The sequence below is a fragment of the Antedon bifida genome, chromosome 3 (assembly GCF_963402885.1).
Source record: "Antedon bifida chromosome 3, ecAntBifi1.1, whole genome shotgun sequence".
In the NCBI taxonomy this organism is placed as follows: Eukaryota; Metazoa; Echinodermata; class Crinoidea; order Comatulida; family Antedonidae; genus Antedon; species Antedon bifida.
This window is the reverse complement of record NC_136228.1, coordinates 19,101,482-19,121,943: the sequence shown is the minus strand read 5'-3', so window position 1 is coordinate 19,121,943 and position 20,462 is coordinate 19,101,482. Positions and strand designations below refer to the sequence as shown.

Here is a 20,462-nt window from a genome sequence, read left to right as displayed (position 1 = left end):
TTTAATGTGATAACCAATCCACCTATATCATTTTTTAAAACATTAGATAAAATTCTGTACTCTTTCATTTGGAATATAGATTAACATACAAAAGTACAATAGACACAAGACTGAGATATTTTCAGTACAAAATATTAAATATGTCCTTGACTACAAATCTTTTACTATTATAATAAGGATACATATCGGAGAGAATGGGTAGTTGTGAAAACAAAAGTTAGGTAATTCTGATTCACATATGGGTACGTATTGCGTATGTAATGTATAGAATTATGTAAGTTGTGTATATATGGTGTTTTTTTAAACTGAAAACAAACTTATTAAAGATGTATTTACCCCCCCTCCCCCCCCCCCCCAAAAAAAACATGAAAAATTAAGATTTTTGCCTTATGATTTATACCCTTCTTGTATTTTTAATGTAGGTTAATCACCAAAATGTTCAGGGGACAATTTAATATATCTTTATATATCTTTATTTACCATAGATGGTTTACCATTGTTAATTGCAGAATTTGATTTTTATATTTTTTTGTGTGTGTGTTACCGCTCCGTCGGTCCTTTTTTGGTAATATGAAATATGAAATAAATAAAAAAAAAAACAAAAAAAAAAAAAGAAAATCAATTATTAAATTACCACTTGCTGATATGAAGTCACAACCGCTCAATACAAATGCTCCGATTAGAGAGAACAAAATTAGTATTTCACTTCGGTTCAGCGAATCTGTGTCAATTTTGAGTAAGGTACTTATTGCCAAATACAGTAGCTATGAGCATGGTACACTTATAAATTATTAGTATGAATATTTGTATATTTGTATATAATTGTATAGCAGAAACACATTGCGTTTGATTATATAACTTAACTCTGTCATACCATGGAGACTCCATGGTCATACATATGGTAGCGATGCATATGAGAGGTACCGGGATCAATGCCCGTTCTCCAATACTATTGGTCAAAGTTTGTTACCGGTATTGTTGTTTTTTTTTACTGAGACTTTAAACTACGGTATATATTTTATCACAACAATACTTGTCACAATATGAACAGTGATAAAATATCTACTGGTGTTGTATATTGTATATAGATGGGGAACTATCTCAGATGGTAGAGCGCTCGCTTTGCATGTGAGAGGTACCGGGATCATTGCCCGGGTTCTCCAACAAGTTTTTTCAAAGTTTATTACCGGTACTGTTACATTTTTTGCTGATATTTTAAACTACTGTATATATTATCGCAAATTGAATATTTTGTTCACTGAGGATAATAAATAATATATTTAATTTTAACATAACCTAGGAAAACCTAGTATTGGAATAAGTAGAACGGTTAAACACGACCGAATTTGATTGTTTTTTTTAGTCGATTCTATGGGGTCTACGAAAAAATGATGGAGAATTGTATACAAAGAAATCGGCCTAGGCCGACACTTCCATGATAAAAACGATGTGGATATAACTGACAGTAAAGTCTTCAAAGAAAGTAATAAAACATACAAGATGGTAAAGGTAAAGTGCAACACAAACAAACAGTGAGTGAAGACATGGGGAAATACTTGACTTGATACTAATACACCGGATGGGCTCCAAAATAAAATGCTTATTGATATTATGATTTACTTTGTTAACCGAGGTAGAGAGAACCTTCGAGGTATGTCGATTTCCGATTTCTTTGTTGAAGTAGATGAAACGATCTCCGTTACATTGTGATCGTGATAACTTGACCAAATCGAGACGAGCAGTGTAGTGGACATATATGTATGAAATTCGTGGCTCAAAAAGGTGCCCCGTCTCAAGTTTCTTTGCCTTCAAAGAAGTGTTAAATCCAAATCAAAAATGTATTCGACAGCGTCCTAAATCTACTGCACCAAGTGATGGATCTCCATGGTACATAAATGCGCCGTTGGGTATACATACATTTGGATATAAGATGAAAATGATTTATGCAAAGGCCGGATGCTAAAAAAAAATACACAAATCATAGTCTAAGGGCTACAACCTGCACAATACTTGATGAGGCAGGATTCCCAAATCGAAATATAATGTCGGTTACAGGGCATAGATCGGAATCGTCATTAAAGCATTACTCCCGAACAAGTAATAAAAAGAAAAAGTCTATGAGCTGTACTTTGGCTACGAAAATGTATGAAGTTTCAGAAGATCAATCAAATAATGCCATCTCAGAACTCGAAACAATCCTATCAAAATCTCAAACTCTTAGTAGTAAACCTAATTACAAGTCACAGCACTTCCACGGGCCAGTTACCTTTTTTTTTGTAAAAATGCAATTAAAATACAGTTTCCAAATAAATCTATTTACAGTAGTATGTTATAATATATACGTATTATATGCAATGTAAATTATGCACATTGTTTCAAAAGCAATAAATCTTACTGTGTTTCAAACAAATGTACCTTTTATTCAATCTGATTCAAATGACAGTTATTTATTTAGATGTTATATAAAACAAATAATGAATGCTTTATATTCGTGTAATGGTACAAATAATGGCACTTGGTGAATGATGAAAGGTTATATTTCAACTCAAATATAAACTTTCATAATTCATTTCGTGCCATTATTTGTACCATTACACTCATAAACATTCATTATTTGTATAATAGTACAGTGAGATATAGTAGACCCATAGTGACATTTAGTATGGTAAGATATATTACAGTGTCTGCATACATCTCATAGACTCTTCTCCCAGACGAGCTTTAGGATTTGCGCATGCTCAGTTCGAGTTTCCAAATTCCATTTTCAGCATTAGTAAACTATAAGTTTCCACCTGATACAGGCATATAGTAGACCTAACAGTACGATACAGTACAATAAGATAGTAGAATGAGATATAGTAGAGTTAGATATAGTAAAGTAGGATATACAGTTATATAATTTGCAGTACGATATACAGTACAGTAAGATAGTAGAGTGAAATATAGTGAAGTAGGATATTACAGTTATATAATTTGCAGTACGATATACAGTACAGTAAGATAGTAGAGTGAGAAATAGTATATTAGTATGGAATACAGTTATATATAGTACAGAGAGATGTAGTACCAGCAAAGATGTTAAAGCCTTCGGTTTATATCACATCCATGAGTACCAGCGAAAGGTCGAAATTGTAATTGACCTGTAGAAGGTAACTACAAACGACCACTATTAATTCAATGTTTTTGTATGCACAGTAGCTCTACCATAGACATCAGGGCCTTTAAATAAATATTTATTAAAAATTAATAATAACAAATGTTTTACAATAAAATATATAGGCCTACTATAGTTTTAACAAAGTATCAACAATAAATTGTTATGCTCAAATTAGAAGACTAACTTATTTTTGATTATGATATTAATTTAAAATAAATACGATTTTTTTAAATCATTTGAAGACGTTTACTTCAAATTTTAATTCTTTTTAAAGCTAGCCACAGAGACATTTCAAGATGCATTTATTTTATATTATTATTCAAAGCCTAATTGAAGCTGAATAAAAGCAGTATAATTGGTTTAACTACATCATAAAAAGGATATGACCATAGGCCTATTGTACTTATAATATAATAAATAAGAAAAGGTTATTGCATTGTTAAAATACCGGTTGGCTATAATAATAACATCCTTTCGACCATCATAAACGCTTTTATTGATAATTTGTAATCGAATGTATTGATTGTAGTAGGCCCCATATATTAAGTGATCTTTCAGCGTATACTGACAATAGTGTATCTTGCGTCATTTCATATTGGCCATATTTTTCATACGTAGATTATAACTTTTTTTTTCTCTTTCGTGGGGCCAACCCACTTTTATTTCATTCTTCATATTACACATTGTAGTTATATATAGAAATTGTATAAAATGTCATTAAAATAAAGTTTTAAATATATATATATATACACATAAAAATTAAAATAATAATGAAACAATTAACAATTAATACATGTAATTTTAAGAAATACAAGTTAATAATTTTCTTTTTACGTTACCCCATTTCTTTTTGCCTTGTTTATGTTACAAGCATATTGATTCTGCATAAGATTTTTTAGCTCAAGTCGGAACAAGTTCCAGACGACTTTTGATCTCATTTTTGAATGCTTTTCTAATGATTTAATAAAGTTTGTTGTAAACAATGATAATAATTCATTGACATTTTCACTTTTTGTTCCAATAACAATGTCTAGCCAATCATGTACGGTTTCTTCAAGTGTATAGCATTTTATAATCATGTTGTTAAATTTTGTCCATACTTTTTGGATACTTTTACATTTCAAAAGCATGTGATTGTCTGTCTCAATTTCATTTTGGCAGTATTCGCACATTTCTTCAGGAGATATTTTCCATCTTCATTCGTTGTTTACATGCCAGAATCCGATGTAGCAGTTTAAAATTAAATTGTGCTACTTTTGTTACATGTTTCATGCTATAGACTTTTTTTAACCATATTTCATTCCACTTAAAGTTCACATTTCTAAATTCTGTTTCCCATTTCGATTGACAAAATGGAGTAATAGATATATTGTTTATAATGTGTTTATAATAAAAAGAATTTTTATACTTTTTCTAATATATTGTTTGTATTTCTTGTTTGTCTCTCTCTTTTTCATTGTTTATAAATATTTTCTTCCAATTTGAGGGAATTGCATTTACAATCTTAAAATATTCAATTATTCCATTTTGTTGCTCTGAAAGGGTGGGTATCAATTCTGTCGGAGTCATTAATCTGTGATTAATTATTATATCTTTTATTGTTTTATACCCTGCTTGTATCCAACTTTTAAAATATAATGTTTTTCCACTGCATTTTATAAAAGTGTTTTCCCACAAATGTTGTTTTTCAACTTCGTTTACATTTTGCGGGTATGTATTACTTATAGGCTATTGTTAAAATACACTAACACTTTTAACATTTCTTTATAAAATTCAGGCATACATTTCAGTTCTACATGACTTTCAAAATTGGGCTCACTAATATTGACAGTATAATTAAATGGATACATATAATGTTTTGGTAAATATTTCCATTTACCTGGGTCAGGGCTTAACAATCTCTTAACCCAACTAAGTTTTAACGAACTAACCATTGTGCTAAGATGTACCATATTTAGACCACCTTCTAGTATTGAATTTATAAGGGTTTTTCTTTTTATTTTTTCTCTTTTTTTACCCCACAAAAATCTATATAATACCTTTTCTACTTTTGGGAATACATATTTAGGCACATTTATGACACTAGCAGTATATACAAGTTTGGAAATTGCAAATGTTTTTATAATAATTATTTTTCCAAAAAAAGAGAGGTTTCTTTTTTGCCATAATTGCAATATCTGATCAAGTTTAGTGATTTTTTCATTCCAGTTCTTTTCTTCGCACACTCTTTTATTGTAGCCGACATATATCCCTAAAGAATTTAACTGGATTCTTCGTCCATGTTAGATTAAAAGGTGCTGTTTCATTATTTTTGCTGGAACCAATCCACATTCCTTTAGTTTTTTCTTTATTTAATTTTAATCCAGATATATTACAAAAAACCTCTATTTCTTTCAAAAAGTGTTTTAAACTAGTCTCGTCTTGTGTAAATAAGACGGTGTCATCTGCTAATTGACAAATTTTAACAGTACTTTCATTTACATTATCTATATTACATGGTAACATAATGCCTTTACATAGAGGATTATCTCTTATATTATTAGCCATTATTTCAACAGCAAGTGTGAATAAAAGAGCAGACAGTGGACATCCTTGTCTTACTCCACTTTCCATCTGAAAACTTTCAGATAGCCAACCATTATTTTCTATAATATATTCTGTTTCTGTATATAACAATGTAATCCATTTTGTAAATGACATTCCAAAGCCAAACTTTTGGAGGCATTTAAAAATAAAGTTTCTATCTAATGAATCGAAGGCCTTTGCAAAGTCTAGAAAAACTATTGCTCCGGGTAAGTTACATGTATTGGTCTGGAAAAGTCTTCTACTAAACGTATGTTTTCTCCTCCAAATCGTCCGTTGATATAACCTTTATAGTACGTAAAACTGTATGTATTGTATTTAAAATAATAGAGTAAAATGTTGTATTAATTTTGTAACGATGAATCTTACTTTCAATTCAATTCACATTTATTAAGCATACATTGTATAGGCCTACCTATAATAAACATTTAGCCTACCAGACGTAGGCCTATGTTAGTTTCAATCCTTTCGTAGTAAGTAAACAAATTAAATATTGGTGTTCACTAATTGCAACCTATTTTTATAGATACAATATATATTTATATACATTTTACCTTTAATATATATTTTATTTGTGTAATTTGTGATTCTTTTTTTGGTAAAGAATACGTCAATTCAGCACATGTGCTGCCTTTGTATTTTTATAGGTCATTGTTTTTTATTGAATAAAGATACCGAGATATCCTTTGTGTACAAATGTATTTAAAACATGAGACTTCAATTGTTTGAGTTTTCTCGGCGCGGTTGAAATCAGCGGTGCTCACACCTGTCGAAGACGGGTACTAATGCTAGTTATGTATAATCCACGAATGAGACTTCAATTGCAATTCTTACATATTATTTTACATAATGTACGTTTGACAAGTTTTCTCGGCGCGGTTGAAATCAGCGGGGCTCACACCTGTCGAAGACGGGTACTAATGCTAGTGTATCTATATAATAAACCATGGAGCTATACAAAATTATAGCTCCATATTAAACAAGAGAAATCAGAAAGTTGTAACCTCCGCCAGGAGTAAAAAAGAGAACAAATTATCAAGATAACTGATAAAGATCCGCCTTGCACTTTTTTTAAACTACGGCCTAAATTAGGAAATAATGTTTTTCAGATTTGAGATTCTGATCCGGATTGCCTCCACAACTTAATGGAGTCTTCCGTGACTATAAATCTATGTGGTTTAAAGGTGATAATTATCCGTCTTGACGTACGGTCTAAATTAATAATAAAAAGAGATCCAGAATTTGGATCCTTTAAAATTTGTTAAAGATCCGTCTTCTAGTTGTGACGTTATCTAGAAACAGACAAACACAGGCACACAGCACCTGAGTTCCCTCCCCACCTCCACCACGAACACACACCCACACCCACCCCGACACTCACGCACACACACAAATCTGATAAATAATAAAATAAAATCATAATGATAATTAATACACAATCAATGCTTTTTAATTTAACGTAGTTCTTATTTTCGTTATTACTGTGTTTTAAACAATATTTTATATAACAGATAGGTAGAGATACCATGATGACGAGTACTGATATAATTGATAAAAAAGTTCTTGATGACGTCATATGGAAAGCAAAATGTTGGGCAATGAACCATGGCCTGGTCAGACCAGTGGAAAGGAAAGATAACGAACCAATGCCTCATCAAGTCACCTATATACCATTTATGCTTACTCCAACACCATTTCCCATGAACCTATTTAAAAGAATGAAAAAAGTTCAACTGGACTTTAATTTACTGATGTACAACGTTAGTCGAGATTACGACTTTTTGTACGAAGTCCTGAACAGGTAAGAACTGTAAATAAACCGGTAGACCTAACCCGATTAAATAATCGATCAACTTCGATAATGTATGTAGGCCTATGTAATGCGTGTTTGTTGTGTTTTTATTGCGTACAACTATTATGTTTCGTTGACATAAAGGCAAATACAATTTTGATGTACTGTTATTGAAATATTGTTCTAAAATCTTAATGCAAATGTATTTTTTAACATTAACTATTAAATCATACGTTACTTTGCTTTCAGTTCTTTGAAATATGACGAATTTACAAGAAATTTGGTAGAGATTAGCAAAATGGTTCGTCACAAGACTATTAAAGACGTGAGTAGCCTATTTAAAATACTATCCCTACACATTTTGTAAAAATAATGCATAATTTTACTTTTCAAACAGTAGGATCTTTCATAATATTTTCAGGTTTTCTTAAGATAAATCAGTGAACATGGCGTTAGATCTGCTTTAATGATACGTTGTGCAATTTTGCGTGGTGGTCTCTCTATCTTTTTCAGTATAATTACTATAAAAACATCCAATGCTAAAAGAAAAAATACTTAAAATAATACTTTGATAAAATAGGATTAAAATAGTGTTGTCAACTCTAATTTCCTTGAGCTTTCTGAGAAAGTAGAGTCTTTGATAATGCTCTTTTGGAAATAGTTATAGGCCTACTGTAGGCCTAGCCTGTCGCTGCATTAATTGGCTTACTGTTTTGGCAGAATCCGTTAATACAAATTAGGAAAAAAACCTGATATTTTTGCCGAAAAGTTACAGTTCTTCCAATTGCTTTGGCCTTCACGATCAATTCGCGTGCAATGCATGCTGGTATTTATAGCGGGCCGATACAATTATTAAAATCGACTTATATTTCACAGTTTTACCATTTATAGACAAACAATTTTTCGCAATAAGCCCAAAGTATGCAATTTTACATAAAATGCAGTTAGTGACCTTAAAAAACGTAGGGAACGTGTCTTTAACAGTTCTAATAAAGTGGTATCTTTTAATTTACATTTATATCATTTAACAATTAATCGTTAATAATTTTGTAGAGAGGAAGCCTTGAAATAATCAGATGCGACTACATGCTGGATGATAGAAATGGAGATCAGTTTAAACAAGTTGAAATTAACATGATATCAGTTGGAGCTGGTGAAATGTCAACATTGTTAGCACCTCTACATAGGTAAAATGCTGCTTCGTATTAAATAACAACACTTTACTTAGCGCCATTTGATATAACTTGTCCGGCTTATCATCCCATCAGTATAGTGTTCGTATACCATTTTAACGAGATTTAATTAAATTAACGTGTGTGCATTATAAACGTAAGCAAGGTACAATAGGGCTATAAGTCGCTTCCATTTTAATTCTTTTTATTTTATTCAGGTACACCTTAAAGTTGTTAGGGAAACACGAAGAAGAACGTGTTCCGGAAAACAAGTGTCTTGATGAAATAGCCATTGCTCTTGTTCGGGCATGGGAAATTTACGGCCAACCCAGGTACAGTATGTTTAAGTTATTTAAAACAGTTACATTGTTCCCGATTTTTTGCGTGGAAACTACCTAACTACCTGATGTAATTATTTTATTATTTACAGAGCAGCAATTTTACTAGTTGCTGAAACTTCAGACAGGGCTGTTAATGCTCACCAGCACATCGAGTTTCGAATTCATGAAGTTAATTCGCGAATATCTTTTATTAAGGGAAACCTAAAAGATATTGGAGATCGCGCCATTTTGACTGACGATCAAGAGTTAGAAATGTAAGCAATTATGTTAATAAGTATCTGAAGTTTTCCACTTTATTTATAATATGTTATATCATTAGCCTCATGGTTTCTTTTAAAGAATTTTATGAAAAACCCCAACATTTTCAAGTTCATTTTGTACATTTTACCATCAATATAGCGACGTCGCTAGATTAGGAACGCGCTGAAAAGCGAGAGAGAATATACACATTTTCATACTTTTTATCTTAGGGATGAATATGAAATTGCTGTTGTATATTATCGCACTGGTTACAGACCCGACCATTACAAGACAAAGAAGGTATGCAATTCCATATATACAGTTGTATGGCTTTGTGAAGTAATTATGGTTGAAATAAATAAAACAAATAAATAGCAAATTTGCTTATCAACATGAATGTATATTCTCATTCTCGTCAATCAGGAATGGAGGGGTAGATCTTTAGCAGAGCAGTCATGTGCAATTAAGTGTCCATCAATAGGTGGTCATTTGGCGGGAACTAAGTCCGTTCAACAAGCATTGTCAGAACCAGGCATTACCGAAAGGTATATTGAAGACCCAGAAGCAGTTAATCGAATACGTGAAACATTTTGTAGATTGTATTCGCTCGATATTGTGAGTTACCGTAATGCTTTATTTTTTAAAATCAAATTATGTCTATTCACATACCAAACAGATACTTGTTTCCTGGTACCCTGTATTTTTTAGAGCCCCAATTCCTACTATTCTACTACTATTATACAGCTGAATAATTTATATTTATGTGATAGGGCTCGAAAGGAGACCAAGCCGTTACTTTAGCACTAGAGAATCCAGACAAGTTTGTACTTAAGCCAAACAGAGAATCTGGTGGTAAGTAAAAATAACCAGATAGGCTATTATAAATTGTAAGTTTTCTTCTCTACAAATTAGGTGAAGTGAATACTAATTGATACAAGGTTTAAATGTGAAAACGTAAAATAATATTCCATCACATCTGCTCATACTGTTATCTTTGAAACATATAATTTATATTACATTAAATCAATCTGCTACTGGAACATGTAAACTTATTAGGTCTATGGCTTAGTTATTTACTCGTGTAAGTTCGCGAACTACATAAGAAAGTTAGGGAACTTACCCTGTTAATTAAGTAATCCTATTATAGTGCATTCGAATAATATAAACATTTATTTCGATTTTAAAGGTAACAACATTTTTGGAAAGGACGTTGCGAGAAAACTGATGGAAATAAAAGACTTGAAAAGTCGCACTAAATACATTCTAATGGAAAAAATTGAACCGATCAAATGCAAAGGCTACCCAATAACACATAAGGAAGACGTAAAGTGGAAGGAGATGACATCAGAGATCGGAATATATGGTACAATAGTAGGGTAAGTTAAATGCATTAAAACAAAATAAAGTTATTATATGTCATTAAAGGTAAATGTATTGATAGTAACATTAATTTTTAAATTCTGTACAAGGTTTTTGATTATACGCTATAAATAATTCCTAATCATCCAATTTAAACAGAACTATATGATAGGTGTGATGCGTCCGCAGTAGATTTATGGACGGTCGTGTAAACACGATTTATTAAACAAATTTATCATTTTGGTTAGTGGTCGTGGTACACCATGACTAAATTATTAAAAAATGGTGACTACGGCCATGTTGGAAGTTATGCTATATAAATGAAGGAATTTATTGTACGAGTGATTCTGTTTCTCTTCGTGGTTGAATTTTGTGAGGCGTGTGACGTACATGGAGATTTGCTAGAAGACCATGTCAAAGTGATGTCTAATAGGGTTTATTAATAAGTTTCGGTAAATGAGCTCTGTGATGGACATAGGCCTATTAGTAGAAATGAGAGGCAGCAATGTTGAAAATAATCAGAATGCTGCCTTTCATTGTTTTGAAAACATAATTGAAGACGTTTCATTTCAGAGTTAACTAGGAGTGAAATATATATAATACATAAATAGTGTGTATGGGATCTTTTAAAGCTACACTTAAATGTGGGTGTGTGTGTATTTTTGTACCGTATTTATGAGGCCTATAGAAAGTAAATAACCACATACCTAAATCTAAACTCAACAACAGGTAGAGCTTGGCCACAAAAATTAGCCTTATATAATAATTGCTGACGGCAAGCGATGATCGGTAATGATGAAATAAATATTACATACATAAATTCATAATGGCATATGATTTTTGCATCTACGTCATACTACACAGAAATCAGAATTGGCACGTTATGCGAGATGAAATATGAGATAATGAAAATTCAACGGTGGGGTTTTCCAGTAGTCTACGCTCCAGTTGTCCTTGTCATTAGTGCTACGCCGGCGATGGGTAACCGACAAACAATGACGTAATTCATAGCCTGTCCTTATTTGGATGCTATTATTGTAATTGTGATTTTTGCATCTACGTCATACTACACAGAAATTAGAATTGGCACGTTATGCGAGATGCAATATGAGATAATGAAAATTCAACGGTGGGGTTTTCCAGTAGTCTACGCTCCAGTTGTCCTTGTCGTTAGTGCTACGCCGGCGATGGGTAACCGACAAACAATGACGTAATTCATAGCCTGTCCTTATTTGGATGCTATTATTGTAATTGTTATTTTTGCATCTACGTCATACTACACAGAAATTAGAATTGGCACGTTATGCGAGATGCAATATGAGATAATGAAAATTCAGCGGTGGGGTTTTCCAGTAGTCTACGCTCCAGTTGTCCTTGTCGTTAGTGCTACGCCGGCGATGGGTAACCGACAAACAATGACGTAATTCATATCCTGTCCTTATTTGGATGCTATTATTGTAAGTGACGTAACACCTGAAAAAATACGTCCAAAACGGAAAATAAAACATTTTTGACGTAAATTTAATATTGAATAACCAGTGATAGGACATCTCCCCCACTCCATTTTGTAGCTCCGGGGACGTAAAAATATACAGGGAATTTTCCTGAATTCCACGATTGTTCTTCACATAAGGATTTTATGTGATTGCTGCGTTAGGCATGCGTCGCCTGATGCGATTTCCGGGAAAGATGCGTCTAGCAAAACGACATGGTGTGTGTAAACTTGGTAGTGTTGCTTAGCCATGTGAAATGGCTATAATACTCTAACATTAACATCAAATAAATTACCATTATTTTGTTTTTCGTTTACAGTGACACTGAAGGAATTGTTCATACTCGGGAAATTGGTCATCTGCTACGGACAAAACCTCATGATGCAACAGAAGCGTCCCTATCTACTGGCATATGTGTACTTGATTGTCCTTATCTAACCTGATAATAGAAGACACATTACCAATTAAAAAATATAAATATCGTACTCATGTTGATATTTTTGTTTCACTTTAGGCCTATATTACAGATAGCACCATTTATAGTTCGACCACTTTGTCAAATTTTTAACGTATCCATTTTTACTGGATTTTCTCTTACAGCACTTAGCTAAAATTATCCCTATTTATAAAAAAGATGCCATATTATTTCTAACTATCGTCGGGCATCACTTCTTTTGTGCTTTTCGAAAGTGTTTGAGAAGTTAATCTATATAATAGGATCATTGATTTTTTAAACACTAATGATATGGTTTTCGTAAAGAACATTCAACTGACCTAGCATTACTAGATATCTGCAACAAAATCTGCTCTTCTAAATCTGAAAATCTTTATGGATTTATCGAAAGCCTTCGACACTATTAATCATACCATTTTAAAATATAAACTTGAACATTATGGCATTAGAGGACTCTCTCTTCTAGTATTATCAAATTATCTTTACGATAGAAAACAGTTTACATATTTTAATTCACATACAGTACTTGCCTGTAAACTGCGGGGTACTACCATGTAAATGATATCTGAGTTATTAAATTATATATTATTTGCTGATGATACAAATATGTTTTTTCTCATAAAAATATTAATAAACTTTTTGAAACACTTACTAGGGAATTACTGTATGTCTCAGATTGGTTCAAGGCTAATAAACTATCGTTGAATATTGACATTAATTTTTATATATTTTTATATTTCGCAAGTGACTGAAAACACGTCCGAGGGAATAATAATTTAAAAAATCAAAATTGATAACCTTTTGATTTTGATAATCTTTTGGTTAAAGAAAAAAAACATTTTCTTAGAATCACAATTGACACCCAAATTAACAGGAAACAGCAATTACCTAACTAAAATTTGTGTGGTGTCAAGGAATATTGGGGTAATTTTACCAACAAATATTCTTTTTTCATTAATACCATGGTTCTTCCATGTTTGTGAAATTGTAACTTGTTATAGGGAACTGTTACAAATAAACGTCTTTAATGCCCATTGACTACTATACGGAAACAACATAGTTGGACCATCTATTTAAATTATAGAAAAAAAGCGCTTCATATTTGTTCTAAATCAACTTATCTAGCCCATACCTAAGCACTTTTTTTCTAAATTTAAAACAATAAATATATTTGATATCAATAGTTTGCAATCTCCCTTGTTTATATACAAATACGAAAAAAATAAACTCCCAAATCATTTAATAACTACTTTATGAAAGACAGTCATAGTCATAATACACGCAATTCAAATGATTATCTCTTAACTAAATGTACAAATAATTTTATCAAGAACTCTATTAAATACCATGGACCTAAATTATGGAATCCATGTAGATATTAAAACAGCATCTACAACTTCAAAATTTAAATTAGTATACAAGAACTATTTACTTTCTAGATATGATGAACGTTAAATATATATTTTATAAGACTAGTTAAGATCGAAAATAAAAATTGTAGCTTTGTTTGTAATTTTGTTTTTTCGTATTTAATGTTATATCTTGTGGTGGGTCAAACTTAAAGTCTTTCTGACTTATATGACTCTCTCCCCCACATGATTGAACTAATATTTATCGTATTTATATGCAATTTTATTTATTAACAGACTAGTTTAACATTATGTCATTGTGTATATCATGTATTTTATAATATTGTGGAAATGAATTGAAATTGAATTATTATTGAATAAAATGACATTAAGACACAGGTCTTCGTGTTCGTGTGGATCTGTTGTCACAAATGGTTTTAACAGTAAGGTTTTCAGTGATGTACGACGTATAAGGAACATTTAGAGAATTTCCACAGCGATTTTCCATACTTGTGGTAATTTTGATTACCGGATTTCGTATAGAGAGTGAAATAGTACGATAGGCGTTTTTTTTGTTACGATTTCAGGAAAAAATGTAGGCATTTATTAACTGCAAACATGTGCATGGAATATGTGTAGGCATACTGTTATCATTGCATAACGTAATAGATAGACGAGGTGGTACAATTATCTAGATATTACCGACCATACTGGTGTAATAGAAACTAACAAATAATACTTTCGGCTTTCCGTCATTTTATTCGGCTTCAACCAAAAATCAGTAGTATTATTGAGATTTCTTCAAATATCATCATTATACATAAAGGGTTCAGTTAAATGTTTAGTTTGAAATTGCACCCGATTCATATAAACATTACAGCAGGGAGTTTTAAACTCCCTGATTGCAGTAGACCTATACCTCAAGGAGGTCATTATATAGGCCTACAGTGGCTTACGATTTAATACCTTAAAAACTTGTTGGCTTGATAGAACAAATCTGCAGTAATAAATCGATAAAACGTTGCCAGTGAAAAGAATGTTATGTTAACAACGGCAATAGATTTTCCAAAAAGTACATCATTTGTCTCAGATGAATACATTTCAGTATCCGGATAGACTCATGTATCACCCAACCAGTGAAGTGCATGGGCAATCATTAGATAAATCAAGCAGCGATTATTAGGCCTAATATCCTTGGCGTGCTCACTGAACATCCTGGATATTCGAAACTTTATGATGAGTTTTGTCTGTAAACTGGATTTATAACTGCCAATAGCATTAGACCAATCTGTCTCATTATGTTATGGCTAATTTCTGATGTATCCTTTTCAATTGTTTCTGTGAAATACCGAAAATCAATTATTAAATTACCACTTGCTGATATGAAGTCACAACCGCTCAATACAAATGCTCCGATTAGAGAGAACAAAATTAGTATTTCACTTCGGTTCAACGACTTATAGAATCTGTGTCAATTTTGAGCAAGGTACTTATAGCCAAATACAGTAGCTATGAGCATGGTACACTTGTAAAGTATTAGTGGTCATACATATGGTAGCGATGCATAAAAGTACCACAACAATTATCAATACGATCCATAAACATCGATTGTAAAGAGAGCTTCTTTGCATAGACTGCACGTGATTTAAGGTTTCATTTGAAATTGTTGTAGTGTGTGCTCTGTTACCTGATTGATAGATTTCTATATTCGTTGTATTCAATTTCTTTTTATTTCGGAAATATCATCCATATTAATAAACTTATAAACAGAAAAAGAAAATACTAAACTAAGTATATAGAATGCTTCTCCATCTACAATACATTTTGGAGTTATGGAGCATATGTTTGCAAACACAAGCAACAAGGATGTTACCACTATTCAACATACGTTGCATGAAACCATAGGTAGATTTTCGCATGTACTCATTAAAGGAAGGAACACCATGTTCAATAAACATTGGACTGGCACTACTACTTCTAGAGACATTAAGTATACGGCGCAGAGCATTATTGTAGCATACATTAAGAGATCTAATATTCTTCATACGATAGTTAAACCAAAGGGCTGCACAATACATATTAATACAGTAAGATCTAAAGAGACAACATTTAACATTGGTAGAGCATTTCATAAATTTACGATTGAGTGAGTTGCTTCTAATACACAAAGACCTGTACTGACTTTGAATGTCGGCCTCATCACTGCAATCACACATAAGAATTAAACATAAGAATTATCAAAATAAAAACTCGTCAAATAGTGTAGTAACATACTTACAGCCAAAATGTTATAATCTTTGGAAAATGGTCGGAGAATATTCTCAGTAATGTTTGAATAGAAGTATCATGTACAAAATTAATAGTTGGTTGTAGAACCATGAATCGCCAGAAATTAATAGACGGATTTAACGGATTTAAACGTTTCAGTTCCTGACATTTAGTGTTTATTTCAAATGCAATACAACTTTCTTTTGCAATACTTTCCATCAAGCTGAGAATATTCGCAGTCATAGTTAAGATGAATGCATATTATCAATGCTCATCTTTTTCAATAGGACAGTTTTCTGAATTCTAATTGTCTCTCCTTAAATATCTTTAGTTCTCTTTTCAATTTATCCAATCTGAATTGTTTCCAAAAACTAGTTAGCCTATTTTAATAGGTTTATGTTATCTTTTTAGTTTGATTATTATTATTATCTTTCTCATCAGTAACATTATGGGAAACAGTTCTCACTCATTACACAATGAATTTACTGTAAATAGATCAGGGAGAGTTAGACCACCACGATCAAATAATTCACGTTTTAGACTATCTTTTGTTCCAAATGCTATTCATATTTTTAATTCACGATTTAAGAGAAGTCTGTAATTCCGATGTATAAGTATTTTAAATATGTTATATATGGTCTTTTTATATTTATATTCTTGCCAAGGAAGACAATTTTCATAATGTAATTTTACTTATTTGACGAATAAAATTGTATCTATCTATCTATCTAGTACATTTTCCAGCAACTCTTTCTGTTTTTCCTTGAATATCTTTAGTTCTCTTCTCACTTGTATCTTTTAAACTAGTAAGCCTATTAAAACGGTTTATGTTATCTTTTTCGTTTGATTTAAGAGTTTTCTTCAATGTGAGATTTAAACTTCGTATTTTTAACCTTTGACAAACATTATCTTTCTCATCAGTACAGTTTTCCGGAGACTCCTTTTGTTTTTCCTTGAATATCTTTAGTTCTCTTTTCATTTTATCCAATCCAAATTCGTCGACATGTTTCCAAAAACTAGTATTAAATCTGTCATAAAGTATCACATCCCAGCGGCTCCATTTACAAATTCTATTCGCAAGTGATTCGTTGATAGCAAAACGTTGTTTTCTAACTAACTTAGGCACATACAGAATGTCTTCAAAACACCAGCATAATTTATTCTTTAAAAGAATTAACGATTCTTTTAAATATTCCAACAGCATAACAAAATGTAGCTCTCTTTCCATATTTCCCATTACCATCTTCGCCATTGTATCAGTTTCTATAGACTGTTTGTACACCACATCTCTTCTGGTTTTATAACTTGGTGGAATTACGTCAAATGTTTCCACACGGTTTATAAACTCTTCGAGGGGATTCGAGTAGTTCTGAAGTGCGAAATTGCTTTTTCCAGTCAAAATAAGAATGAAAAACCGACACTGGTTCCCGGATAAGGATGGTGACGTAAAAGGAATCGGAAGGCATAATGGTTTCAAAACCTTTAAAAAAAAACCGTACAAGTTAGAAATGAAAAAAATGCCTGTATAAATAAAAAATACTATGACATATGCATAATATTCAGCTCAGATTATTAATTATTAAAATGACAATTTGCAATGAGTGTTGTGAACCAGGAAATAACATATTAGATGTAAGAAGAGCTTAGGAATAAAACTTACTAGACTTGTTAAATACACAGTAATGTGTTAATATATTGTATTCATTGGCTGTTAAATTCCCAACCATGCTAATGTTGAAAGGAATAAAAAGACTGAAAATATGATCATATCCAAAAGTGTTCTCCATTGGCATAGCAAACGTCAAGATGTGCTTGTCTCCGAATCTTAAAAATATATTCTGAACTGACGAACTTCCACATTTATAAGTTTTGAAGAAGACTATGTTTGTGTGAGGCTTGCATTTAGTAGACTTTGTAGAACATAAATTTGAAAGATGAAGAAAACAATATAATAATTAGTTTGTACCCTATGCGATCTGGTTGCTAAACAAATTATGGATCAAATTATTTTGAATGTTTTAACAAATCTCTCAACACGCTCTAAATATTTTATAGAAAGTATTTTATACAAATTTTTAAATGAAATTACACATAGGCCTAGACGTACTCTTTGAATCTTATTCAAACTGAAATTAGTGATGTAGAGCTCTGTCTATACTATCAAACTTATGCAAACAAAATTTGCATAAATATGGTAGTGGTATGCCCAAATATGGTAGTGCTATGACATCATCATGTCCATATATGGGTACAGGTTTTTTTCATATAAAGTTTGATAGTGTAAACAGAGCTTTTACAGATGTGTTACCTGGTAATAGTCTGAGAGAACGATTTTGTAAATGATAGGGAATAATCCGCATAAATTATTTTCGAAACTAAAAGATTAGTGGTATGTGGAAATGTATATTTATGTGTGGATGAAAAGAAACAAAAAAAAATAAAAAAAGCTCAAGTAGGTTTACGTATGAAACGCCATATGTACCAAAATATTTATCTTTTTACTAATATTAAGTCAAAACTCCGTCTGGAACCCAGACTAATGTGTTAAAAGATGTTGCTGCTAAAAAATGAAACGCTATGTTCATGCGCAGTAGGCATGATTATTTCAGAATGCTTTATTGTCACAGTTTACATTGTACTTACCATGTTTGCGAACTGTAAGCTTCTTCCGATAGTATTTGGATATCTGACAGAAACAAATCTGTGAGAAATTATAATTGTAATCAAGAACAATAATGAACCGTAAATAATAATGTGACAGTGGCTGTGTGACTAGCAACACGACTATGTGGCCTTTTAAAAAGATGTAACATGAGCTACGACATGATTTGTACTGTTGGTTTGACAATCATTCAGCGGCCTTAATGAGTGTTATAATAAACAAATAGTAAACAAAAGTTGGTACTCACTGTTTTAGTGGACTTATCCGGTATGTCAAAAGTGCGAAAATAAAAACCCCATAACACAGAACTGCTATAACAAATTTAAACATTTTAAGCTAATTTGCTTTGAACTCAGATTGTTTAAAGATGTATTGTCCCTTGAAACACAAAAAAATGATTCTTCTGATTCAAAATATTCTAAATTAAAATTGGCCATATCAAAGTAATATTAAAGTTATTCACTTTAAGTCGAAAATTCGAGCCAAAAACAACAAGTTTACGTAATTAACAGGTAAATTAATTTAATTACATTTCTTTTGGAAAATCGTCGCGAGCGAAAGTAAACAAAGATTTTAAACCACGAGTATACATTATGCATGATGCTAATTAGGATTGTTTACAACTCGTCACAGTTGAGAAGGTGTTTTCACACAGATCTCGAGGAATTTTTATGATTATGCATACAGAGTAGCCAAACAAGCGCGTTGCATTATGAAATATGTTTTGATCGAAAACTTTGACTTCCAGTCAAAGTTATTTTTTGAACAAAAAAACGTCTGTATTTCAGTTAAATGATTTTTTTTTGACTAGTTTTTGGTGAAAGTTAAAAACTATTATGATACTTCAAAATGACACACTTTTTTTCGAAATATTAAAAAAAAATTTTTTTGGGAATTAGTCAAAGGGACAATACATCTTTAATGAGTAATATTTCCTAATCCACTACAAAATAACTCATTCAGGTGTAAACTAAGTAGCTGACACAAATCCACTGGTATATAAAATGTAACATGGATATTTTGTCACTAGGATTAAAAACTCGGTGTTAATATTTCAGCCTTATAATCACATGTAGTCAATGCTAAAACACATTTTTATTTCAAACCACTTTCCTCCAAGTCATCGATTACTGTATTAACTTTCATTATTCTGTAAAATAAAGTTGTAACTCTCATAGTTTGTTCCTTTTGAAACTGCCAAAATGTAAACACAGAGTTTCCATCATAACAAACTGTCTTGATTTAAACATTGTACTTTGGCTACACAGTGAACAAAGTGAACTCTATGTTGTCGAATTAAAAAGCAATCCCTAATCGATTACAGTACATTAAAAGTCACGGAGGTGTAAATAACTAGCTGACACATTGACAAATCCACTGATGTATAAAATGAAATATTTTGTCACTCAAGGATAAAATTCGGGGTTGATTAGAAAGTTTCGCGATTTTTTTTAAAGTTATGGATATGACTAATGAATATTCATGTTTATTTTGTGACGTTTCATGAGGGGTCCCAAACATAATGTACGAAAAGAAATATTGCGTCCCATTCGGGTGCAGCCTTTCGTTTCTGTATTTGTTAGCTTGTGTTG

At 31.6% G+C, this 20,462-nt stretch overlaps 1 protein-coding gene across 1 annotated transcript in view; it reads left to right on the top strand.

Moving 5' to 3' along the window:
* Positions 1 to 15,730: 15,730 nt before the first annotated feature.
* LOC144837882 (2,3-bisphosphoglycerate-independent phosphoglycerate mutase-like) overlaps positions 15,731 to 20,462 on the top strand; it is a 119,245-nt gene continuing 114,513 nt past the window's right edge. Inside the window, exon 1 of the mRNA XM_078693192.1 lies at positions 15,731 to 15,845. Within this exon, the coding sequence (XP_078549318.1) occupies positions 15,773 to 15,845 (73 nt within the window). The 5' untranslated portion in view covers positions 15,731 to 15,772. The remainder of the gene's footprint in view (positions 15,846 to 20,462) is intronic.